Genomic DNA, 26,972 nt, shown 5'->3' with positions numbered 1-26,972 from the left:
CCACTTGTTTTTTGATTTTTCGTCTTCGTGGGGTGTCCTTGGTCTGTTTCTGCGGAACACAGATTTTTACACCAATCACCCAAAAACAAAAAACTAAACAAAGCATGTGTGGGAATTAAAAGAGGTTACCAGGCAACACTGAATCATTTCTTCTTGTTTTTAACATTAACTTTAAATAAAGCTGAAGCCAGTAAATCCAACATGAACTAGTTCGCTCTGTTTGTTCACTCCACGGTATGCGCGGTGCAGCAGATCCAGCGCTCCTCCCTTACCTGAAACTCCCCCTCCACTATTTGACGTGTCCGTCTGCGGGCGGTGCTCCGCCGCTTTCCCCCTCACTCTTGCCTACCTGCTGCTGAGTTTCAGCAGCATTACCGAGCTAACACGCAGATGTTCCAGTTCCTGCCTACAGCTTCTTGATCACACTAACCTGCAGTTCTCAGCTGAAGACTTTATATCGAGACTTTAACCTGAAGCGTGCCTGCGGCTCCACACAGAGGGAATGCATTTTTAATACCTGGCTCTGAAAGTAAAGCGACACAAGACAACACCTCTGCCGGGGGTCGGCATGGATGCTTTACGCGCTGCCCGTCTTTCGTCAGCCTGCAACAGGCCGTCCGTCGGGGGAGCTTTTCACGACGAAAACACACCCTTCGGGAAAGCTCAATTCCAGGTGCCCGTGAAAAAACAAGCCGTGAAGAGGCACCACCACAAACACAACCTGAAACACCGGTACGAGTTTCTGGAGACCCTCGGAAAAGGAACCTACGGCAAGGTGAAGAAGGCCAAGGAAAGGTCCGGTAGACTGGTAAGCATGGTGTTATTTTTCTTTTATTATTATTATTATTATTATTAATCTGATCACATTTTACCTGCAGTCAGTCTCACGTCGGTCTTTGGACTGCTTGTCCCATCGGCCACCTGTTGTTTAGACAGCGAGCGCTATTTTTAGGTGACTGTCTGCAAACAGGTAGAGCTCGCTTGGATTTGAATTTTCAAATAAAGGCGTGGAAACTCTACCGCAGAGCGTTCACTTTGAAAAAAGCAAAGTATTGCTGGATTGTAAGAAAAATAATATTGTTAATTTTTTATAAGGCGGATTGTAAAGTAATAAAGTTGAAAGTGCGCCTGCCATCTCTCCTGAGGTGTTTGTCTATTGGCTAAAGTTTGCCGAAGGGTTCAGTGTGTTTATTTATGGACTTTTCTTACGTTCACACTGGAATATACTGACCATGATCTAATAATTTCCTCCTCGCCAGCCCGCAGACTCTTTCTGATCTGCTTGATAAGCGCTTAAATTTGTCTTAAGCGCAAATGCAATTATGCAAGCATCTGCCCATGCTTCTTCATGGTGTATTCAGGTTAAACAGTGAGATCTGCTCCAGTTTGAGGTCATTGTCATGGCGTTTCAACAGAAATTTATCACAAGGCATTTTATATAACCTCTATCTCTCTCTCTCTCTTTTTTTTTTTTTTAAATTAGCCCATGTGAGGCACAAAAGAAAGTCTCTTGGAAAGGGCTGGGTAAGTTATTTTCCCCAGGAAGCAGTTTAGGTAACTTTCTTTTTGTTGGGGTTTTTTTCTGATAAAAGGAACAGGAGGGGGGGGGGGATGCGGGGGTTGCAATTGGGCTTCCAGGTAAATTCCAGCTCTCCATGGCCTAAGGGGAAATGCGAGGAATTTAAAACATTAGAAAGATAAGCCCTTAAAAGAGGCATAAAAAGGAGGGGGGGGGGTTTCCCCTTGATTATAAGATCTTGGATCTCTTTTATTTTTAGCTTCTAAATATTTTAGAAAGGAATGTGGAAGTGGGTTGATTGTGAGACCAGTTAAAAAATACTGTACGGGACTGGGTCAGGGTCATGTGGTACCACAAAACAAACCCTGACTCAACAACAACACTTAAAACCAATTTAAACAAACCCACATAATAAACTGGCACCTGAGTTTATTTTGGTGAACCTATTAAAATCTTTGTTCTCTCGATAAACGTGTGATTTGCTGCCTAATGGTTTGTTTACTTGCCGTGGCTTATCGAACATACCGGGAAACGGAAAGTGTGTTAAAATGATACAAATCAAAGCCCACATCTAGACTTTAAAATGAAAACTAAACGTTCCTGCTGTAGATACTTCGGCCTTTTCTTGGGAAGCCTGACTTGGCTGCTGTTTCATACTTTATCGGAAATGCCCTTTGTTAAAAGTCCTGCTTTTGTGAAAGTGGAGAAGTCAAGTAAGTAAGTGTTAGAATCCTTTTCCCCTTCCCTTTGCTGCTTACAGTAAACATGCAGTGATACAAGTTGAGCCGTGTCCACACACGCCCATTTCTGCTCTTTCACCGACTGGCTCTGCTGTTTTTATTAGAAATGAGTTGGTGTCTGGGATTTATCCTTGCCGGCAGCTTCCTGATGCTTCAAACCTACAATTTTTTTATTTTATTTTAAGTATCAAAATACTGATTAGCCCACATACGTGTTTTGAATCTCACACCCAACAAATGGCATTTAGCAGAGAAGCCTTTGCACGCCTGATTATTGACAACATAATGGACAGAGATGTGTCATTGACTCAGGGGAGTGACACAAAAACAAACAGTGGCTTCATCTTGCGTGCTGTGGCATTACAGCTGTTTCCATTGTCTAAGTGCAAAAGTCTGATTGCATAATCCACTGAGGTGGGGTAAGGTAGGTTGGGGGGTGGGGTGTCAACATACATCAGGATAGGGGTTGATCTGCCACTCGGTGCCTGACATGAATGCTGTTTGTGTATTCAGACGCCCCAGTTAAGTCCCTAGACTTGGTTTGCATCAGCTGTTAATTAATTCATTGTGCAAGAGAGTTCCCAGGGGCGTTTTTACTCATGCTCCACAGTTAAACTGGTTAAATACTTGTGTCTGTATGTCTGTGTAGGTTCTCAGTCATTCAGGTCATGACAGCCTTAAAAAAAAAAAACCAGACTTCTTTAAGTTAAAGTCCATTTGCCTTCTTTTTGAGCTCCTAAGACTGCGTCTATACTTGCTTTATTTAGATAAAGTGACTCCGTATACCTGTAAACAAAGTGCCATTTACTGATTTCAGAGGCCGATACTCACCTGCGTGACTCATCTGTGTTGTCACATCAGCTGAGCACGGGATAAATATTCCAAGATGGTCTGAAGAGCTGATCTAAGGATCTTAAGAAATCCTTAAACATGCTTTTTTTATATCATGATTTATTGTTTCCCTGGAATAAAAATAAATAAAAAGGATATTAATGATATCAAATCTGTCCCAAAATGTAGTTTTTAAACTTCTGGATCGACCCATGATTTTGTGCATACCTGATTAAAACCTGATTAAAACTCTACAAAGCTTCACTAAGCCTACATTTTAACAGGGCTGTCTGGTGCAAATGGCCAGGGGGATAATGGTGGCTCATGAGTTGTGTGTGTTGTGCAGAAATGTGGTTTGAGTCTTTGCTGTGAAATGTGAAAGATTTCAGCCCCTCTGTGCTTATTACGTGGAGCAGACTGTCTGTAACAGAGATTGCACACACACAGATAACCTCACAAGGATGTGAACTCGTCATGAGTGTGAGTTCAGGCCTGTCTGACAGCTACGCAAACAAATGCAGGAAACCTCCATTCTCAGAGTCAGGAAACGGGCCCGGGTGGAGGGAATACGGGGGTTTATTTGCAAGAGCATCCAAGAGCATTGACACGGATATGACAAGTCGCTGCTTTACTCATTTTCCTGTCTCTGGAACCTCGAGGGTTAGAAATGAGGATACCCCACCGCCTGCACCATCTGGTGCCTCACAGCACCTCTTCAACCTTGGGGTGGACTGATGACGCACTCGGCGCACAGAGGAATCCCAAGCATCTGCGCTTCCAATGGGCAACAGAATGACATGAATACAGCTTGCCTGCGAGTTCAGACTGAGATGCTATTCACATTTAAATTTTTACTTCTGTGGGCCTCGCAGACCTAACGGCCAACTCTAGTTTTCTTTAAAACAGACAATACTTGACCCGGAGTTCAAAACGGCACAGGTTTCAGTTCAATGCTCATTGTTCCACTCGCAATCAAACAAGCAGTGGGAGGACGGCAATTTATGTTAACTAGCGGCTGATTTGTGGATTTTTTTATTTATTTTTTTAAACCATACTGCACTTAATAGACATGACTTATCTAGTATACCTCTGCTGATCATTGCATTAAGGTTTTGTTTGCTTTTTAATCAATAATTATGCAACTTTTGACCTGAATTTGATTTTAAAAAATGCCTTATTTGAGCAACATAACCAGTAAAGTTGGATAAAGTTGACGTGAATATTACTGTCACTGATTTTTTTTTTCCCCCAACTTGTGCACCTTGTGGTTTAGCATTTATTGAGTCTCCTACAGTCTCTTGTGTCCTTTTGAGTGTTAAAATTAGATTTGCTGAAACACCTCGAGGTCTAGACCATTAGAGTTGTCATTAGCATTAGAAGCTGGAGGGAGCTGGAGTACAGGCTCACTCGTTCCCTGTTTTGTCTCTATTCATGTAACCCCCTCCAGCAGACTTCTAACCCTTTTTACACAAGGAAGCCCATTAAAGTGGTTTAGACCTTACATGGGGGAAGAAAAAGTTTGATTCCCTGTTGGATGATTAATTATTCCATGAGCTCATTCTTACTTACCTCTCACTTTATTGATTTTTCTTTCTTAAAGGTTGCCGTAAAATCTATCAGAAAGGAGAAGATCAAGGATGAACAAGATCTGATTCACATTCGCAGAGAAATCGAGATCATGTCCTCGCTCTGTCATCCGCACGTCATCACCATATATGAAGGTACATTATTTCAAAAACAAAATGCTAATGACTATGTTTGGGTTTGACTTTAATCATTCTGTCCCACACACTACATACAAACGTGATATCTTGGGTGGGGGGAAGGAGTCTCTCTGTTTGAGATTCCGAGTTTTGTCACGCACGTCTTTGTGCTCAAGTCTGATGCAGAGTTACGTAAGTGGCAACTTCCTGCCGTAATCCGGCGCCGCTGATAATGTGCAGAGCCCCGTGTCTTCCAGCACCCCTCACGCCTGATGAGGTGGTCATCACTCAGCGTTTCTCCACTTCAGTGCACGTTTGTTTGCTGTATAGCTGTAATTGGTGTAAATTAGCGGTTGCACAGATAATGGACGTCTCTCACACAGCTCAAGTATTGCAAATGGTTTGAAGCGTTGAATTCAAAGGAGCTCTGCTCTTCTGTATTTCAGTATTTGAGAACAAGGACAAAATTGTGATTGTCATGGAGTATGCCAGCCGGGGGGATCTGTATGACTACATCTGTGACAAGAAAAGCATCCCCGAGCGGGAGGCCAGGCATTTCTTCAGGCAGATTGTGTCAGCTGTCCACTACTGTCATCAGGTAAGGCAGTTTTTCTCATATCGGATCTTCAACCTGCTGTTGTCTTAAGCCTAATGACACAGGGCTGCGCTCAGATTCACTGTTTTTCCAAGGCGCTGGCACCTCCAAAGTTACATAATGGGTATTATTCACTGTCAGCCTGGGGGAAAATGAACAGTTGGTCTGTACTGAGACCAAGTGAAGGCTAAAGGCCAGCAATCCCAACATGCACACGCATGGTCTCACAGTTTAATGAGGGTGTGAAGGAACAGAACACACACACACAGCAATCGGTTGTTCTAGCAAGCCCAGAGCCGTGCAATTACCACCATTCAGTGAACATTATATTTTATCATGGCTCTGCTTGGCAAAGCATTTATAAATAAACGTTTGCTAGACAGTATTTGCTGAGTGACCTGCCCTTTCATATTACTGTGTTAACCACCTGTCCTTTACCTCTTTACAGAGGTCTGATGTCTCGTTAAACATTTATTTATCCACGTTATTCAACAGAGAAAGGCCATCTGTTATATCACCTACATTTGGCACAGCGACAAATTCCAAAGTTTCTTCATGATGGCATTTTAACAATAAATGAACGCCACGCTACACAAAGAATGTGTTCGTTGCTACAGCAAGTGCTCATATGTAAGGAGCAGTAGCTGACCTGCTTTTTTTTTTTTTGTAAGTGAAGCAAATGCAAACTTGAGTCAAAGGCATGCCCCCCTACAGAGCACAGCACAATGAGGCACTGCTGACGTACCAGAGAGGTATTCTGTTAGAGAATAATGTGGTGTAACCCAGTAAAGCAAATCCTTTCTACGTAATGCAGACAACTCCCAGTAAACAGATCCGTAACAGCATGCATGAAACCAAGCTTAAACAAAAAAGAAGGAAAAAAACAAACAAACAAAAATAAATCCTTTTTCCTCTTAGAACGGAATCGTACACCGGGACCTGAAACTGGAGAACATTTTACTGGATGACAACGGCAATGTTAAGGTATGCACGTGGATTGAAATCAATAGCCTGCGTTACGCATTTTATAACTAACAGTGATGCGCTGTAACTGAAGAACTTCAATGGGAAAATACGCTTCACATCACATCTTTTGTTCTCACAGATTGCAGACTTTGGGCTGTCGAACCTCTACCACGGTGACGAGTTACTTCAGACTTTTTGCGGCAGTCCTTTATATGCCTCCCCGGAGATTGTCAACGGGCGTCCGTACCATGGCCCAGAGGTGGACACTTGGTCTCTTGGGGTGCTTTTGTACACGCTGGTTCACGGAACCATGCCATTTGACGGGAACAACCACAAGATGCTAGTGCAGCAGATCAGCACCGGAGACTACCGGAAACCAAACAAACCCTCTGGTAAGTTTTTAAAACGGATTTTTCCTCAGTGAAGCTAAATTATATTTTAGCTTTTATAGGAGTCTTGATTTTTCCCATTTCTTTCCATCAGATGCATGTGGACTCATCCGCTGGATGCTGATGGTGAATCCTGACCGCCGAGCTACAATAGAGGAGATTGCCGGTCACTGGTGGCTCAACTGGGGCTATCCGCAGCCGTTACTGTGTGAGAGAAGGAGCAGTCATGTGGAGCAGACCTCTGCCCCAGTATCTCAGTCAACATCACAGCCTGCTGGGCTGGCCGGTGTTGCTAGTTGGCTGCGTCGTACATCCAGGCCTTTACTGGAGAATGGCTCCAAGATGCGCTGCCTGCTCCGCACGCAGGGCAGTGCAGGGGATGTAGTCCGACAACGGTCCCTGCGAAGGTCACATAAGGAGAATAACATCACCCAGGCAGTTCACGAGGGTAGCACAGACACTCGGCCCTCCAAGGGTATTCTGAAGAGGCGTAACAGTGTGAAACAGAAGTCGATAAGCGAAACATCAACTGTCAGTTTAGTGGAGCCACAAAAAATCTTGGACTTGTCTGCACCAGGTAAAGCACCTTCAGCTGCACAGCTGCCTCGCAAAGGTATCCTAAAGAAGCCTGCTGAGCAAGAGTCGGGGTATTACTCATCATCTCCAGAGAACAGTGACTCTGGCTTGGTAACGCAAACGAAAGAGTGCCCTTCAGCACCCTACAGGAAGGGCATCCTCAAGCGTAATGGAAAGTTCTCCTCTGGTGGGTTACATGAGTTTGGGTCTTTGGACCAGCTGGCGACATCTCTGCCTCATGGAGGTGGCCGATCAAGACCAAGCGGAGCCATCAGCGAAGATAGCATTTTATCTTCAGAGTCCTTTGATCAGCTGGATCTACCAGACCACGTGAGGCCAGCAATGCAAATGGATAAACCAGCCAAGGCGAGCATGAGAGGCTGCGTTTCTGCTGATAACCTTCTGGACATCCAAGAAGACAGAATTCTGTCCGATGGGCTGTTGAGGTCCTGGGACTGTTACAAGTCTGGAGTGGCTGACAGTGCCTTTTCGATTTCAGACTGTGATAACGTCACAGAGGCTTACAAACAGGCCATGGTCATACGAAGCTCCAATGCAAGCTGAAGACCAGTAATAAGGGACAAGATGCTGGCTAAAGAATTAGTGGTCATCCTGAATTTTGAAGTGACTTTAACAATATTGTGGTCATGAAAGCCAAAGTGCGTTGTGTGAAAATACCAGAACACTGTAAGGTGATCATTTTGGCAGAATTCAGGAATTAATACAGTACCAAAAAAAGGGAGAAGACTGATTGTATTTGAGATGGTCGATTTGATTTAACCGAAACTAAAATAAGGAAATGCAATTACGCAAAGGAAATGTTACATAGTGCAATTTGACTTTCATCAAACAGTCTCAGGAGAAGAGAGCTTGAACTCTGGTTTTCATTGTTAGAGGTTGCTAGTCAATTAATTCACAATGAAACCAAAAGCACTTCAGAGACGGAAATTCGGGAGACATTTTTAATACAGTTACAGTAGATCTGATTGAATGTAGCTGGTTTGTGTCCGAGTTACAGCAGCAGAATACTCTGCATTGTGGTTTATTGTCAACAAGAAAGTTTGAGAAAGTTCAATGAGTGTTATTTGGATTCTAGCTTCGTAATCTTCTGTCAACATGATGTTTGTCTAGGATGATGACGGCAATAGCAAACAGTTTCGATGTTGGAATGAGTTTTGTTTATGGGTAAGGTAACATTTCACAGATGCCAAAGAGCAGATTTGGAAAACCTTGGCGCTAAAAATCCCCAGCAAAATGTGCCAAGTTTTGATGTTTGAAACGGGGACTACTGACTTTTTTTTTTTTTTTTTATAAATGTTTTCCCGAAATGACTTGTTCTGTGTTTGGATAATGACTTGAATAATAATAGTGACCCTATGAATCACTGGCCTAACCAGTCGAACCTGCCTTTGCTTGCTAGCTTGCGCTGATACAAGTGCACAAATAGCCTTTGAGTCTACATACACGTGTGGGAGTTTTACAAAAACAGGTGGGGCCCAGTTTTGTTTTGTTTTGTTTTGAAAATCAACAGTATGAAGTTCCCCAACTAATTACTATTTGTTTTGGGTTTTTTTTTATGAAGTTGAATCATCGGTTATGGAACAGCGTAGTATTTTATAAGGCCAGATAACACCAGTTAAAAATAGCGCTGCCAAAAAGTAGTCACTGAATCAAAACTAGAGTTCAAATTAAAATCATAAATGCAGGTATTGATCCTTAATTAAGCTTGACCAGATATTTTCGTAGCTACCTGGCTCTGTCTTGCTTTATGAAATACTCCTGGTATTCAGCTACATCAGCATGTATGTTTGATTTTAATTTGGATGCTAAGCCAGTGCCTGGAATAGCACTTTCAGGCCACTGAAACCTGATAAATACACCATTTATGTATCAGTGTCATGTAACAAGAGTTGCACAAAGCCATTGATGCAAGCTGCAGAACCATGTTGTTCAGAAACATGGTTCTGATGAAGGAGGCTCATCAGGAATTGAAAGCCTGTTCATTTGCAAAAGATACTTTTTTTTATTTTTTTTATTGAAAGTTTTTTTTCTTAATTTCTGGAATCTGATGGATTGTATTAAGATGAAGGTAAAACTCATTCTCACATATGATCTTTGATTTTCATGTGTGACAAGGAAAATATTGTTTGTAGGATGTTTGTTTTGTTTTTTGCTTTTATAAAATAATTTAATGTGTTTGTTGTAATGTGGGCATTTCATTGTTTTTGTTTCTCCCTTTCCCTTATCCCATATATTTCAGGTTTAATTTAAACCATGTCTGCCAAAGTTACTGGCTTATCATTTGTGTGACTGTTCTGCTGTGTTGTCCTTGCTGGGATGAGGAAGTCAATAAAAAAACGACAACAAACAACTCATTTGCTGGCCAGTGTTGTTAATGGCCTTCATACAGATATTGCATTGGCGTATAACAGGATTCATTTGCATTCAGCACAGCCCGAACCGCAGACAGACTTCAGTTTAAACTTAACAGAACCACCATCACTAGTATTAGATTTGCAAAAAGTAACAATTAAAATGTGCAAACACTGCTGGCAGGATTGGGTGCAATTTAATTCTCACTGTCACAGCAGGTTTTTATGTAGATCAAGGGATAAAACTGCTTACGCGATTCCAGAAAACAACACTCTTAAACAAAGCATGCACAAAAAAATAATCTTAATCAAAGAGCCACGTAGATGAATTTCTTCCATCTTATCTGGCCTTCTCGTTTCATTTCCTGGCAGTAAACTTTTCAAGGCAGGGAGGAGTGTTTTAGTTTGATTTCCTCTGGTGGGGATGTCGGTGTCAGTACAACATCCTGAATGTCAGCAGGGGTGTAACTGCTCCCTGATCCGTGTTCCTTTGGCTTGCAAACCATATCCTGAAAACTGGAGGGCAGGCTGAGCTCTAACACAATCCTGAGCTGGTCATAGCAGAGGAGCAGGGCGTTCTGTTCGGGGCCACGTTTCACATAGAAACAATGAATTTGTCAGCGGTGACAAGGCCGCACATATAATCATGGATATGTTTTAAGATGCTTTTTAAACAGTGGTTTGTTTGCAGCAGTTCTCAGGCTGTTTGATCAAAGACGACAAATACACCCATCGCTGTTGACGAAAGGGCAAAGTCAAAAGAGATACTGCCTGAAACTCAGTCAGTTAAACATTAGCCTTACCTGATCAGCGGCCAAAAGGTCGGCCAAAAACGTTATCACTGAATCTGCAGACACGCCAGCGTCCAGCAGCTTTAGCTTCTGCGTGGCGATGCTCACGCAGGCACACGTTACAGTGGAGGGCGGGAAGACTGAAAACCTGCATTCTGATAATTAAAAACGTTTTATTACTTTCGTGTCTTCTATTAATAATGAGCACTTTGTCCACACAATATTGAGAAAGAAAATAGATGGTAGACAGATGGTCGCCACCATGCTCGACACACCCTGACAGATGAACCTAAAAGCTTAAAACAGACACTTCCCAGAACAGGATAATATGATATCCTAATTGCTTGAAGCAGGAGAAATGGTGAGACAAAAACTCAGCCATTCAGTTCTTGCTTTACACCCTTAGAGTGGGTTAAAATGTCTTATTTTTATGGGGCTGAAAATGTGTAACAGCTGCCTGAAAGAGCAGCAACTAACTGTATCCCTGTGACCTGCAGCCTCGGGCAGTATTGCAGATAGAGATAGGTGGGAACTCGGCCAGCTGAATAGCTGGATGCAGGTCTTTCATAGCAGACAATGCAGGATTACACAAACTCTGCTCTCACTATCCAAAATGAACTGCTGACACATCGTAATCATGGTTGGGGCTGTTTGATGCCCACTGTTCACGGCTTAAATAGTCCCTTGATGATCATGAAGTAAAAAGTCTTATCACGGATTGTTTTACAGGGGGGTGTAAATGAGATGATTTCATTACATTACAAGATTTTTTTTGTTAAAATGTATTTTCCATTAGTTGTCTGCCTTAAATTGAACACTAAATTGACTGATATTGTCTTTCATTTGGGGATACCATTTCATGTTTAGGTAACTCAGTTATGCAACGTACCCATGGCAGCCAGAGCGATGTAGGTGTGAACATGCCTGCGCATGTTCTGAAGGTGGGGAGGTCGGACAAAGGGGAGAGCGTGAAGAATTGGCTCCAGGAAGTCAGAGGGGACCACGGAGGCCAGACACCACTCTAACCTTGACACCACTGCCAGCTCCCAGTGCTGCAACACACACACACACATTCCTTGAAGCCAGTCCACCATCAAAATCCCACAGCAGGAACGCTCATTCAGATCAGCCAACGAGTGCTGGTCACCCTAACCCCTCAGTCAAACCCCCGTGTCCTGAACAGTGTGCATGCCTGCAAGCCTTTGGTCAAAAAAATGATTGTGAAAAGGGAACATTTCCGGCTTCCTACCTACAAAGATCTTCTAAAATGGCCTTGATAAAATTGTGCCCTTAGAAATCGTACCAATAAGTGTCTCTACTTAGTCTTCAATGAATATTACAACTGTTGTTCCTTTTCAGATGGAATAAAAGTATTGAAAGGTGTGTCCACGATCCATCTGCAGTTGCCCAATGTCATATCATTGAGGCCTAAACCACAGTTTGAGAAGCACTGCTTTGGTCAAAGTATGCATTTCTGTTAAGTTTATAAATGTCCTCTCATGAAATTCATGACAAAAGCAAAGCTACAAGACTGTCATTACGCCGTCTGATTTTCATTTGACCACCAGGATATTTGAGGTTCATGGGAATGTAGCTGGCCTTTCTGGATGCGGCCAAAACAGGAAAACTATCCACAGATTAAGAAGCAACAGTGTTGATTTTGGGGATTATCGTGAGATCCATGGAAAACAAGTATTACAGATTCCACTTTTAAAAGAGACAAACTGGAGGCTCAGTTAAATCATGAGGTCGCTTTGAATATTTGCAATAAATGCAACAGAAAGAGGGGTCACAGTGGGGTGGTTTGCAACACCGCCTCACTGCAAGAAGGTCCTGGGTTTAAATCCAGCCTCCCTGTGTATACTTGGGATGTACCAGTAATGATCTGTTAAATAAAATAAGTATAATCCCTTCACAATTTCTTTTATTAGAAGCCTAAAGAGGTTTTAAAAAAGTGCTTTAAGAGAAGCATAAAAAGCATCAAGGATGTCAAATAAATACATTTTATTTTAGTGGGAAAAGCAGATTCATTTATTCACTTATTATGTGGGATCCCTCAGACTTATGCGACCAAACTTAATTGTGCATTTGATTATTACTTTTATTTATTTATTTATAACCCAGACTTGGTCAGTGGTGGTAGTTTTTCTGTGCTGTTTGGGGGGAGATAAACATCAAGGATATTAGCTCCTTTATAATAGTTAATGCCTTTACCAGAATGTCTGAGACTGAAATGGAGTTTTCTGTGTAGACACAAAGCTTGCTGGCAGTCAGGGGGATCGTTTCTCTCATTTTGGAGGCCAGGAACATACAAACTGCCCCTAACAGCTGCAGGTTGGTCTTCTCAACTGCAAAACGGCTCAGGTAACAGTCCAGGTAACGCATCGCCTGTGGAAACACCTCCTCCTCGCATTTCTGCTCCTCACACACCTGTCAGACAGAAATCTGGTTTATTTCACCTGAACTAGGTGGAAAATTACACTGTGACTGATGAGTGTATACCTGAAACATCCACACAGCTAGTATCCTTCTCATGTACGGCTGGACTTCTGTCTGCACCCCGTCAAAGGGGGAGGTCACCCGGCTGGTCTCCTCAAAGGCCCGCAGGTTGTGTAGCACTCTGAGATCACCGGTCATAGCGTGGTCCCTGCTCGCCCGGGGGACCACAGCCTGCTCTGTTTCACTAACATTTCCCATCTCCGGATCAACTCTGAAGCCCTCCATTTCCAGGCACATCCAGTTCAGTGAAGGAGCATCAATAAACCGTTTAGCTAGCGTTAGCTTCGGTCCGTTATGGCGGCCATTCCTCTTTTAGCTAGCTGTCCAGTAGCTGCTGACATAACGCCATTTTCAGCCAATATTTTTTCTTTAATTTTCTTTAAGAGTATTAATTTCAAACTGAACTGAATTTTATTTTAGCCCTCAAAAAATAAACAAAAATTAAAGCTGAATATTTTCCAGCTTATTTGCATTTTGTCTTCTTCTTGTCTTCCTTGCCATTTTAAATGCATATACATTTACTAAAAATTAAAAATATTTTTGGAATTTTTTTCCCCTGGAAATCTCGAAGACCTCTAAACAAAAATCCACCCATATCTCATAGCCTTATTTAGGAACTTTCTTTTTTGTTTATTTTTGTTCTGTGCCATTCAGCAAATTTGATACCAAGTAAATACAGGTCTAGTATTGTCGATACCAACACTTTCTGCCTATAAAGGCAGCTTATAGAGGACAGCGCTGTGTCAGGATTTATGAGATGAGTCATCATTAACTTACAAATACTGAACACATTTTAATGATCACTAAACCACTGTAATATTTACTTTACAAAATCAACCTTTCAATTTTTTATGTATTTTGAAACTAGGTTTTTTGGAGACCTTGAATATAAATGTGCCTAGCTGTCTCTAAAGCAGTTTGGGTCAACTTCTGTAGTTGGCATTTAGTTCAACTATATTCAAGCCAATGCTCACTCAAACTCACTCAACAACTACATCTCAGACTCTACCGGTTTAGCAAGCATGCTAAATATTAAAGTTTATGACAGCAGTTAGAAAAAGACTGAACACGTATGGCTTATTTGAAAGGGTTCTCACAAGAAAGTCTTTTCTCTCTAAAAAGTTGCACCTGAGAAAACAAGACTTCTGGAACAGTGTCCTTTAGATAAACAGGAGCAAAGTTGAGATGTTTTGGTCATGTTGCACAGCACTATGTTTGGTGAAAACCAAGCACAGCGTACCGGTATAAACACAGTGGTGGAGGGCACCTTGCATTGTGTCCACAATAAACTCCTCTGATTGCTAAAGCTTGACTGAAATTAGTTCTGCAACAGGACAACAAACCCAAGCACAACAGCAAATCTAGACTGCTCAAAAAAGTCAAAGAAGCATTTTTTTTTTTTTAGTCAGACTAAAGCATCGAGTCAGGGAAACCTCTGAGATATTGATCTGGTTAGTTAAGTTGCAGAGGGCGTTGTTAATCAGTTTCAGCTGCTTTGTGTTTCAGGGAATTAACAAAGGCAAAGGTTAAAATATCAATACTACAGTCTAAATATCAGGAGAGCAAATCAATGAGACAAGCGGGGTCCTTTCTTGTCTTTTGAAACTTCCTTCCAGGAGACAGGAAGTTATTCTAAGAGAGCTTGACAGGGCCGAAGGTGGTCCTTAAACCATATGCAGAACCGGTATCTGCTCACTGCCATTAGGTGGCAGGATGAAAATCTTGGACCCGTTTTGAGACTGCGCCGGTGAACTCAACCCCCTGTAGGTCGATCATTTTCATTTCCATCACATGATGTGACAACCTTTCATTCCTAACACTTTAGTTAGTTCATATCAGTAGAGATCAGCATGATTTTTTCCCCAGTGACATCTGATGCTTTCAAAGTGTTCCTTTAAGGTTTTGAGCAGTGTACAAAAAGGCCCAGGGCAAACTTTTTTGGTGTAACTATGTTCCATTTGAGGTCAATAAACTGAATTACCTAATGGCTGTTAAACTCCTTCACAAGACGGACACGATTATACACTAGTAATGCAGGACTCATTAACTTAGTTTGGTGATATAAATCTGTGAAGTTATTTGTAAAAATGTCTAAAACCAGAGGCAGCTCTCTACTTGGTAATCTGACATACTCAACATGTTACAACTCCTACAGAACTCTAACAGGCAAAAGCAATAAATGGACATTGATGGCAAATGTTTAAAGATTCAGTTCGTTTTTAATCAATGTTCTGCTTCATAACAACAGAGCTGTTCTTATTTAGATGAACAGAAAAGCCACGTGACCACTCCTCTGCATCTGTAGAGAAAAAGCTTGAGCGTGACGATACGAAATTACATTAGCAGTATCACTAGTGATGTGCATTTCCAAATGTGCGAACTCCAAGACACTGATCTTTCCAAACTCTTTTATCCCATGACAAGAAGAATATTGAAAATCCAAGATTTTTTTTTTCACGCTGAGGAAACATTACTAAGGAAGAAAACCGAACCAAATCAGTCCATTTCCACTGTAACAGGGAGCCCGATTTCAATGTCCCTCGACTCCGAGTTCTGCAGCTCCCTGCGGATCTCTGCAGAGATCTGTGGGTGTGTTTGTATCTTGAGCAGCTCCAGCAGTGCTTCCTTCTGTTCAGACCCCAGGTCAGCCTTGTAGCGCTGAGCCAAGGTGAGTAAACTCTGATGCCACAGCACAGGAAGCTCGCGTTTTTCACTGCGGAAGGACAGGAAGTGGGCCACCAAGGCATCCAGAACACGGAAAGGCAGGGCGTACTTCTTGTCGAGCAGGAGGCGCAGGAAAATGCTGTTGGCACCATTATACTCCATCTCTGCCAACTTAAGCATTGCAGCGCTGAAAGACAAGAAAGACTGCTTGTTAGATAACCTTGAACTCTGTGTTAACTTGCCTGCACTGCACAGAATGAGGCCTTCAAGGACAGCTGGTTAATACTTCACATGAGCAAATGCTGACATCTGTCTGCCAGCGTATGTCAGTGAGGAAGCCTCACCTGGAGTGCAGCACGGGAATTGAGCACTTCGTGAGGATACTCCCGATGATGATGGCTTCCCTGAGAGTGCATGTCCCAGATTCACAGAGAGGAATCAGGATACCTGTGTGAAGGTCCAGGAAAAAAATGTTAAATAAGTGTTCCAGAAAAATTATAATAGACAGAAATAAAAAAAAAGGTAAAAAAATTAAGGATCAAACTGCAAGTTTTTTTTTTTTTAACATTTTCAATTAATTATAGTATTATGCCATTATACACTCTAATGGAACACTCAATTCTATGATGTTCCATTCTATACCATGACGGGGCATTCTGTGATTCTATTCTATGATTACAGCGTTCCACTCTATGGCACACCATTCTATACTATGGGGTTCTCTTCTATACTATGGCAAGTCATTTGTGACTTAAAACAGACTTGCAATAGAAATGCATTTAGGAGCAATGTATGAACAAAAACAACATTAAACACGTGCAGCGCCCAGTTGTAAACAAAAACACTGATAAAGGCAACAGTGGCAAAGTGGAGCTGGAGTGTGTTTATACACCGTGAAGAGCAAAGAGGCGGAGCTGTTACTGAGATGGTGTGCTCAGGTTAAGTAAATGAAAACACTTCTCCTACGTCCAAAACAGCAGCGCTGTTCCTGTAATCACCATTAAAACCTTTACTGATAAAACACTGGGGAAAGCCTTCCAAGAACACAGAGTCAAGGTAAATGTTTGATGCCTTAGTTTAGATTGAATATACACCTTATTTTATTTGTCTTTCACTGTACTTGAGTTTATTTATGTTTTTGCATTTAAGAAAAGTTATCTTAAAAATGTTTTAAATATAACATCTTGTTGTATGCAGTTAAACTTTAAAACACTAGAATTTCTAAAATTTAACCCAATGAGCAGTTCATTTTGACTGACTTGTGTTTGATCATTCTTGAATATTTATTATTGCTCATTAATAAGACAAAAGTATCAATCAATAGTGGTCAATAGTATTAATCAATAGGATACACATTTTCATTATTTGATTACTAAAACAATCGATAGCTGCAGCACTAGTCTATTGTATGACATTCCATTCTGTGCCACAACATTCTATACTGCGAAATTGCAGTCTATGGCGTTTAATTCTATACTATGGGATTTCATTTGGTGACACCGTTCTGTACTATGTTACATTCTATACTATGATGTTCTATTATATAGCGCTCCATTCTACACTATGGCATCCCATTGTATGGTTATAGCATTCCATTCTATAGCTTCCCATTCTATGACACCCCACTGTATAATATGACTTTCCATTCTATACACACACCATTCTATACTATGGTGTTCCACTGTATAATAGGGCTGTTCGATATAACGATATATATCAGATGACGATTAGGGCTGCCACAAACGATCATTTTGATAGTCGACTAGTCACCGATTATTTTTGCGATTAGTCGACTAATCAGATCATCATCCATTGGACGTAAAACTACAGCTTATTGCACCAGCAGCATCTGCTCATATAACTATCATTAGCTTACAGCTTTAAGTGTTTAAGGTCTGTGCTAACTAAAAATAAAGACAAGATGATAGTTTATTAAATTTTAATGAAATTTGCAGATTGTTTCGGTGAAGTTTAATGAACTCCTTGCTATCTAAAATATAACAGGACACTGGAGTATATTCTGGAGCATCTCACACTTCTGATAATCAGTTGTCTGCTTGACGTTTATTCAGCTGTGTAAAAACTATAACTTTAATCTCAGACAAACTGATTTACTCAGGAACAAATAAAATACTAAAAAAAAAAGCCAAACAATAACATTTTAAGTTATCTAAGTGACTCATATATATTTAACCTGAGTAGCGAAAGACGGCGGTGGGTTTGAAAACGATTTGCCCGGAGTCCGGTGTTCTCACGGCGCTAGTGAGCCTAGCCCCCGGCTCGCTAACGAGCCAGTGGGTAACAGATGTCTCCGAAAACGTCGGAGCGCTTTTGAAAATATGTGGTGTCCTGATAAACTGAGCAGATATTTGAGGTTTACACAGCTACATTCTCGCCTGAAAATATGTTAAACGTTTATTTTGTGACCCAGAAAGAATAATAAGAGTAATATTAAAACTAACTAGCTGCCGCCATTGTTGGAAACTGCGCTGGGCCGCGCTACGAATTCTGGGACACAGCTGCTTCTTCTTCTTCTTCGGGGTTTAACGGTAGCTGACATCCTTGTACATGCAATGCTGCCATCTTCTGTTTCAGTCCGTTATTACACTCTTAAATCCTGCCACTTATTCCTGCGTCTTTTGTGATCTTACAAAGCTTCAAATGACGCGTCGACTATTAAATCAGTCGTCGACGATTTTGATAGTCGACGTAATCGTGACTAGTCGACAAATCGTGGCAGCCCTAATGACGATAGAAAAACGTCTATTGTTTCATTTTACGCTATCGTTTGTTTCGTGGTGTCGCAAAATAAACTGCTTACGGCAATATTTTTTCATCGTTTTGATGGTCACTGTAGTGGCTATATTAATTTCTTAAAGTTCTCTCTTTCTCTTATATTTAATATAACCACACTACAGGTGGACAAGCGCCTGTTTTTATGGGTTGTCGTTAGCAACAACGACGGTAAAACCATCGCATGTCCGCTTGTTAATTTCCACATAAACCTTTCACAATAAAACTCAAGATCCTGTTGAGAATTTTCAAAATAAACGGAATCATGTGAAAAAGTATGCAGAGTGTTTACGGATGAGAAGCAAAAAAGAGCCGCCAGGTGCTAAAAAATAAACCTTAGACTTAAACGTTAGAAGAGGCTTTTCCCCGCAGTACGCCGTGTAATAAATACTCACAAAGAAAACGGCGGCCGTTAAAACCTGTCTAACAATGTGTCGTTTCATGCATCGGTTAAAACACTCGACTCCAGGTACATGACGCCCAGCTGGAAACACTTCACGCAAGACGAGATTCACAGAATTTACAGAAAATATTAAATTTTTTGTGATTTATATCGTTATCGGGATATGAGATTTTGGTCATATCGCACAGCCCTACTGTATAATATTCCATTCTATACTATTCCATTCTATACCAAAGCATTCCACTCTATCTCACCCCATCATATATATCATTCATTCTATGATGTTCAATATGCCATACATACTGACGGTCAGTGTCAATGTCTATGCAAAGTTTCATTAAAATAGCTCCACTCGTCTAGGAGTAGACAGGATCCTACAAACATACATACATATGCTAGAATCATTATAACATGGTTATGATTATGATTATTATTACTGTTATTTTTCTTTGGGCTGCATGTGCTCATGAAATCCAAATTAAGGTGATTCTGCACAAGTTTGCCCGCTGCTTAATTATGTTAAAAATAATATTTGAAGCTTTTTAAACACATTATTCTAGCGTCTTCAAATTCTCCACTAAATTAAATATTTAGCATGCTTCTGATCACTTCTCACTCTCCCACTCTCTCATGCTTCGTGGGTTATAAAATACATCTTTGTAAGCAACACTGCCACACAGTGGTGACATCTCGCATTACCGTTTTGCCAGAATATAGGTCACAGGATGTTTAGGGAAAATAGTCCCACCGAACTGGGACAATTTGTGAACACAAGACTGACAAGATTAAAGAAAAATCATCCTCAACAATCAGTTGTGGATGTATGAAAGACGCTTTGACCCAATTAGATTTGAGTGTGTTAATTACTTTCCTACCAGAACCAATGGTGCTATTTACCCTATGGACACTGTAATCCTCCATCAGGGTCTTCAGAATAATATTTCTAAATTTAGTGCTGAAATTGGAAATCTGAGATGTCCCAGAAAGCTTGTTTTCTGCAATGCAACAAGCTGCCAAATCCTCTCAGTCATTTAATGTACCCACTTCTTTTCCAAGGGTTACATGCAACTGGATCTAAGCCTTCGATGAAGATTTAATCAAACAATAACAAAGGTTACTGTTTACAGGCCCGAGCTGTAGCCTGTAGGGGTTCTTGGAGTAGTTCATGGTGGATTTCAAAGTCTATGTTGGATCACTGTCCAGTTGTATACCCCAATCTTATTTCAGTTTCCCTGTCGTGACTGAATGCATCATTTTTGCATGCAAAATTTGCCAAAAGTCAGTGAAATCTATTCCTCCCAGCTTACAAAGATGCTGCCAATGACAAGATCTCTTCTGTGCATCAACACAGCGAAACAGTACAACCACCCCAATCAGTTAAAGCTTCAAGCAGCTGCTCTGCAGTCATGTGGGTATTTTGCTTTCTGCTCAGCATATGTGCAAATTTATGGAGATGTTCTCTTCCAGAACTTGTCCTGACTTCACAGATACCCTTTACTTTGAATTCTTAAAGATATTTCAGAAAGTGGAAACTGTTCTTTGACATTTTACATATTCTTCAATGTGCACAACAGTTGTCATTCCTACACAGTTAATGCAACACTTTTGTTAAAATGCTCAGCGACCCGAGTAAGGAAATCCTAGAAAGCTGACAGAGTTCATCTACAAAACATTTCATGACTCATCCAAGTGACTTAGTCAGTCTCAGCAGACTGTAGGCATCTCCAGCACCACTGCATAACAATGAGCCACAATATCAGTTTCATTATAACTGATGCGCAGATTGTCATCACCATTAATTAAAGGCCATGGCTCCCATTCACAGGGAATTGAGGAAAGGCTGCAATCACAGCACTGTAACACAAGGAAAGATGTACTTTTATGGTCTCTCCTTCTCTTTTCATATGAATACTCTTCATGAACAAATGTGTGTCAAATGAACGCACAGCATTTTGAAAATATGCATTTCAGTGTTTCAGCTGAGACACATGTGGCTCACCAGTGGTTTTTCAGAAATAGTCCAATTAGTTCTGCTTGTTTGCTACATTTAAATATAACACCTAGAATGTACAGTAACATAACATTTATTTAAATGCTTTAGTTTGAAAACACATGACTCTATATTACTATGATTACTAGATTTCTGTAATCACTTCCACACACACTTCTACTCAGTTCTGTCACAGTCTGTTCTCAATCTTAAGTATTTATTCGAATCCTCAGTCTCACCTTTAAACCATGCTCCCGGTTTGAACAGGGCCTTCTTCAGGGCGCTGTAAAGGTGAAAGTTCAGTCGCTTGTATTCTGCGATATCATCCCGTACTCGAGGCAGCAGCACTAAGTTGTAAAACCTCTGGGCCATTCGCTCTTTCAGATTGGACGAGAATATCCTTTAAAAGGAACAAGGAAAAATACTTCATTATATCACTTAAGAGAACTTGCGGAAAACGAATCATCACAAAGCGCATCAGCTCAAAGTTTACCTCGTCGCCTGGTACATAGCAGCTGCCGACCAGGAGTCGGGGTCAGTCAAATACAAAACCTGCTCCCAGTTTGAAAGCGCGGGTATTATTTTAAAGGCCTTTGGCAGTTTGCCGCTGCGGTATTTCGACAGAACCTGAAGCACAAGAAGAGAAAGGGCAACTTTAAACATGTCTCCATTAACAAAAACACACCTGTTATACAAGCGATGTGTACAAACTCCCCCTCTGCTCGATATGATATGCATGACTAACCGGGCCAGTGGGCTTCTCCACTGACTGTGTCTATTTTCCTTTAGTTTGTCTCCCAGTTAGTTGACGTGTGGTGGGCTTGAAGTAAACTTACCTTACCGACACCTCTGTACACTTCTGTTACTCTTGGGTCCAGCTGTGGCATCGGACACCCGGAAACCTCTGACATCACCGTGCCCACCTCTGTCTGCTTCTCTGTGATCTTCTCCATAATGATGTCGGCTAACGTCCGTCTGCAAGAGCCACCAAGGAGTTAGTGGTTTGCCGACCAATCCAAATATCGATACCAGTGCTGGTATTGGTATCGGATCAATACCAGCACAATTTGATCGGTAATTTGTTTCTATCCTCCATGTTCATTATGTAGCCGACTGAATTATGTTGGATAAGTTATGTTTTGGAAATGAAAAACTACACTTCAAACATGCACTATGAACCTTGTTGTGTTGATCGCAACAAGAGAACCGGATCCAAAAACCCATAATAACATTACAGCTCTAAAAAACAAAAAAACAATAAACAAGTTTCAAATTAAATGAAAGGTTAAAAAGATGTGCTTTGCTGTTTTAACTAATTATTGTCGAAAGCAAAAACCAGAGATTTAGCTGTCATTAAAATATATTTAGAATTTGCAAATTGAAGGCGACTCCTTTATAGGTTAGAAGTGCTGGTATTGGCTCATACTAGGGCTGGGCGATATGGCCTAAAATCCATATCGCGGTACACTTTGAAGCATGTGCGGTAATGATATATATCACGATATACTCTTTTCTTCTGTATTTTCGCACTATAAGGCACACTTAAAATCCTTTAATTTTCTCAAAAATCGACAGTGTGCCTTATGTATGAATTCTAGTTGAGCTTACTGACCTCAAACCGATTTTATGTGGAACACGGCGCTCAAAAATCTGTCAAAAATGTTTTAGTACGACTTTGGTAAACAACAAAGCCGCACCCCTTGATGGATTGTCGGAGCATTACGGCTATTGTAGGCAGGAGCCTCGCAGAGTGATACGTACTGTGCTTCAACATAGTATTACTGTGTTGTGTGTGTATAACGTCTTAAGTTTAGTGGATGTTAAACATGGTTATGCTGAGGATATGTCGGCCAGTTTCCACTGGAAATGCTTTTTGGTTAAACTGTCAGCAAGGAATTTGCATTTGCACTGTTACATTTTTATATAACTTTAATGCAGATAAAAAACAGCTGCTTGTTTAAGTGAAATACATTGATGTTTTTTGCACTAATAAAGTTGTGGAGTTGTAAAGCATTTTGTCTAGTGTCAATTATATCGTCAGTTATATCGTTATCGCAGATTTTCAAATGTATATCGTGATAAATATTTTTGGTCATATCACCCTGCTCTACGTGAGGGTCCGATGGTCAGGGACAAATGCAATCGCATGGACCAAACTTCAGTCAGGAGAACAACTGAGATAATCCATCCACAATACGAGGTTAGTTATTAATATACTGCAACAACATGGGAATAGAGCTGCTGCGAGAGAATTCAACATTAATGAATCAATGGTAGGGAAGTGGAGGAAGCGCAGTTTTTGGCTTTCCTCTTTTTCTAAAACGAGCTTCGTCTCTTTGCTATTACTGTCGCCCAAATTGCAGATGACATTGCTTGCAGCCACTGCAATGCTTTCGACCAAAACAGGCGCAGCTTGATGACACCATCAACATGCACTATAGTCAAAATCTCTACCATTGGCCAAATTCATTTCGTTTCTACCGTATACCGTTTATACCGCCCACCCCTACTCGATACCAAACTTTCCACTATTGCACAGCATTAGTACAAACACAAAGCTAAGGATTTGCTGAGCTCGCAGCGCCTCAAGTTAAAGCGATGGTGTAGCTCACCTCACTGGAGGGTTTTTGTTCATGAACATCTCGATGGCCTTCTCATCTTCAGCGTCAACGACGATTTCTTCATCGTACTCAACATCTGCAGGACCTGCTGCTCCCAGCGCCGGCCATTCTTCATCCGAGTCTGCATCCTGAGACTCAGGCCCTAAAATAAGATTACAAGATGGAGATGGCTCATTAGAAGATCACACTGAACTGTTTTGGGTGTAAATATTTTAGTTAAGTAATGTCTCTTGATAAAGACAATCACAAGGAAAGATTTTACACTTTAACATGGATTCAACATGTGCTGCACTTCTATGTATTTGTGTGGAAAACTCCTAGGTCATTTAGCAATAGGAGGACAATTCAGGCTTTAAAAATGTCTTATTATTTTATAATTTTCTGGTATGTATTTAAGAAAAAACTAAATATTAAATATGTCCAGATCAGGCATTAAAGATAAACTTTTTATGATATTTTTGTTTATATGCGCATCTCTGCAGCCAATACTTCAGAACCCAAAAAAGTAGATTAAAAAATATTGTTTAATAAATTCTTGAGCATCTTTCACACTTGATAACAGATAACACTCAATTTTTATTCATTTAAGCAACTTTCAAAACCTACCAAATTTTCAATATTTACTTTTTTTTGTAAAAGCAGTTACAAAGGCAGCAGATTAACAGATCAATCCCTTCAGCTAATAAAAACATTTATGATAATTTTATTAAAACAAACAAAAAACATTAGTAGTGTAACGGGGTTGCACATGATAAAGGTTTAATGGATATATTACTTGTATTTATAGATTATGACATACCTGCTACAAATAAATATCTAGACCAGAGAAATGCTTTTTAATTATATTTTAAAATGTGCTTGTGAGAGTGTATTTTATATGTATAGTAACAAGACTGCAAACCAGAGCTAGTATTAGTTTTTTCTCATGAAAAGATGTGCGCTGTGGAATGTTGTGGATTATGAAAGTTAAAGGACAAATGTAGGTATATAAACAAAAGCTACCTAATCTAGTCAGAAGACATTGAACAAATGCGATGTGTGTTAAAGACGACTGACTTGATGTGCCCATGGTGCTAGCACTTGGCTCACCAAACTCTATTCAAATATCCGCCAATTTAAGGATAACTACGACACCAATCCAACATTACCGAGAACAGTGACTGGTGCTTTCTTCTTTTCTGGTGCCAGCCCATATTCGGTCTGAAGTTCCTCTTGTTGAATGCGGGCTTGTTGTAAGATTTTCCGTGACAACCGCTCGTCCACGTACTTGTCGTCGCTTTCTTCCCGGGTGTCTCTGATCTTGACCCGGCCTTTGGCTCGGACAATGTCCGCCTGCAGGATCTGGTCGGCCAGCGCCACTGGCGCGGCTCCGCTCTTCTCTCCTCCACCTTTGGATCGTTTGACTTTCGGCATCGCTGCGGTTTTACTTCAGCTGTGACCACAGTGTGGATGTTCCCGTGGACATGTGCGAGCTACGGGACAGACCTCACCAAACACTGTAAACAGTCACTGCTTCAACACGTGTGTAGGTCCGGGGAGAAGGAAGTGACGCAACACACTCACGTAACATCCGGCTTTCGGCGACCACTTCAGAAAAAAAGTGCAACAACGTCAGTTGACTGTTTCATTGTGAAACGGTGTTAATATTCACCATTCTTTATTATCAATAATATTTTATTTTTTTTTCTGTTGTTTCCTTTCACTTTACCGGAAGGGGTTTTATTTAACCCGGAAGTGCTCAAACACCGTACTACAAGTGAAGAGAGGCAAAATATCAATGGGTGTTACTTGGTAAGGTGGTTTTTAAACCTACGTTTGATTTTAAACGTTTTTTAACCCCTAAATATTCAAACAGTTTTAGCCTAGCCTCAACCATCCTGCGTGGTTTTTTGTCCCATTGATCCGCGGAGCGTGGCTCTGTCTCACTCAACAATGCTGGTAACGTGACACAGGGCAAAGTGTATGCTGGTCCCTCAAGTGCTCTGCTTGCTGTGCCCCGCAGTGTGTGCCAGGTGCCCGTGGCGGAGGGGAAGAGCGTGCAGCAGACTGTGGACATGCTGCACAAAAAGCTGGAGCAGCTGGGCGCCGTGAAGCAAGGCAGCTTCTGCGTGGACTGCGAGACTTACCATGCCACGGGAAATTCCAGCAGTAATAATTTTTTATCTGTTTGTTTCTGAGCTTTAGAATTCAGATTTATAGATCACATTAATGCACTCACCCATGAGGGTGACCTGATGTCTATGTCTAGGTGGGGCTGCAGAGTATTTTATCCCCTTTTCGTGTGATTGTTTGCAAAGAAAAAAAAGATTGCCGGTATTTGAACTGTTGTAAATGACTTATTGGCCTATAATCTGTCAAACAGATCTCTCACGAACGATTCTGAGTCATTTTGAGTAAGAAAGAACATTTCTATCACAAAGCAGAACTTGTTTTTTGGCAAAGTGATTTTCATATCTCCCTTATTTATGCAGCTAAGTGTCACTGACATTAAAAAAAATTCTAGAGAGATCTGGCAAAGAGGGCAAGAGAAATTGTGACAAATATAACATCACAGTTCTATAAAGTATTTGTAAGGACTAGACTGACTATAATATAGGTACAATGAAGTCAGTGTCATATAGATACTTGCAAAACCAGTATATACATATATATATATGTCCACTTCACAAAATCTGTTGAGTGCAGTCTATTTACCAATATTAGCAAACATAACATGTATATTTAAAAAAAAAACAACGAAACGTCAAAATTCACATTTTTGTCACACAAGCTGTGGCTCAGCTGGTAGAGAGCGTCATAGATCCCCATCTCCTCCAGTCTGCATCCTGAAGTATCCATGGAAAAGATGCCGAACCCTCAGTTGCCCCTGATGCATCCGTGTGTGTGTGTGTGTGTGTGTGTGTGTTAGAAAACACTTAGGCATAGACAAAAGTACTGTATGAATGTGAGTGTGAGACTTGTAGTAGGAAGTGCTTTTGAGTACTCAGCTACATTAAAACAAGCTACATAAGTACTGGTGTACTGGTTCATTTACCAGTTTGATTGGCTGTAGTTAGGTCAACACAGTAAGGCAGTCACTTTTATTGGGGGATTTATGCTTCAGCAGCCTGGTGTGCACCTCCTTAGAAATGTTACAAGTTCCATCGACATACTGCTACTGTCCTCTTCAGTACCGCTGATTCCTCCTGTGCATCTTTGGCTACTGTTTCGCCACAGTTTTTGAATGTATCTGTGGGAGAATAACAATCATCATCAGTATAAGTAATAGTTGTATATCTATATGGCCAGAAGTCTGGTTCCTTTAGATGTCACCACAGATCATCTGCCTCCATCTCACCCTTGCAGCTTCTTCTGTCACACCAACCATCTACATGTCCTCCATCACTACATGCATAAATCTCCTCTGACGTCTTCCTCTTTTCCTCCTGCCTGGCAGCTCCTCCATCTTTAACATCCATTGCCCAATATATCTACTATCCCTCACTGTACACGTCCAAACCTCAGCTGCAAATCTCAGCCT

The 26,972-nt window shown here is 41.0% G+C and overlaps 4 protein-coding genes across 4 annotated transcripts in view; 2 read left to right on the top strand and 2 right to left on the bottom strand.

The window, feature by feature from the left end:
• Positions 1-356: 356 nt before the first annotated feature.
• nuak2 (NUAK family, SNF1-like kinase, 2) lies at positions 357-9,675 on the top strand. The gene is made up of 6 exons (XM_085353259.1): positions 357-808; positions 4,691-4,811; positions 5,240-5,391; positions 6,307-6,372; positions 6,494-6,746; positions 6,838-9,675. Exons 1-6 carry the CDS (start codon positions 569-571, stop codon positions 7,881-7,883), a joined length of 1,878 nt encoding a protein of 625 aa, XP_085209385.1. The 5' UTR covers positions 357-568; the 3' UTR covers positions 7,884-9,675.
• Positions 9,676-10,071: 396 nt separating this feature from the next.
• On the bottom strand, positions 10,072-13,218 carry ccnd3 (cyclin D3). Its single transcript, XM_085354189.1, has 5 exons — positions 12,985-13,218; positions 12,697-12,912; positions 11,372-11,534; positions 10,495-10,637; positions 10,072-10,269 (listed from the first exon to the last, which is right to left on the bottom strand). Exons 1-5 carry the CDS (start codon positions 13,216-13,218, stop codon positions 10,072-10,074), a joined length of 954 nt encoding a protein of 317 aa, XP_085210315.1.
• Positions 13,219-15,198: 1,980 nt separating this feature from the next.
• bysl (bystin-like) lies at positions 15,199-24,980 on the bottom strand. The gene is made up of 7 exons (XM_085354188.1): positions 24,601-24,980; positions 23,444-23,594; positions 21,668-21,806; positions 21,325-21,458; positions 21,071-21,231; positions 15,990-16,092; positions 15,199-15,832 (listed from the first exon to the last, which is right to left on the bottom strand). Exons 1-7 carry the CDS (start codon positions 24,863-24,865, stop codon positions 15,478-15,480), a joined length of 1,308 nt encoding a protein of 435 aa, XP_085210314.1. The 5' UTR covers positions 24,866-24,980; the 3' UTR covers positions 15,199-15,477.
• Positions 24,981-25,200: 220 nt separating this feature from the next.
• med20 (mediator complex subunit 20) overlaps positions 25,201-26,972 on the top strand; it is a 2,449-nt gene continuing 677 nt past the window's right edge. Inside the window, exons 1-2 of the mRNA XM_085354187.1 lie at positions 25,201-25,243; positions 25,455-25,600. Coding sequence (XP_085210313.1) covers positions 25,230-25,243; positions 25,455-25,600 — 160 coding nt within the window. The 5' untranslated portion in view covers positions 25,201-25,229. The remainder of the gene's footprint in view (positions 25,244-25,454; positions 25,601-26,972) is intronic.

Source organism: Diplotaxodon limnothrissa, linkage group LG5, assembly GCF_057381915.1.
Source record: "Diplotaxodon limnothrissa isolate DT_005_m linkage group LG5, D_limnothrissa_male_GT1.1, whole genome shotgun sequence".
Classification (NCBI taxonomy): Eukaryota; Metazoa; Chordata; class Actinopteri; order Cichliformes; family Cichlidae; genus Diplotaxodon; species Diplotaxodon limnothrissa.
The sequence above is the reverse complement of the archived record's forward strand: the minus strand, read 5'-3'. Positions and strand labels throughout refer to the sequence as shown.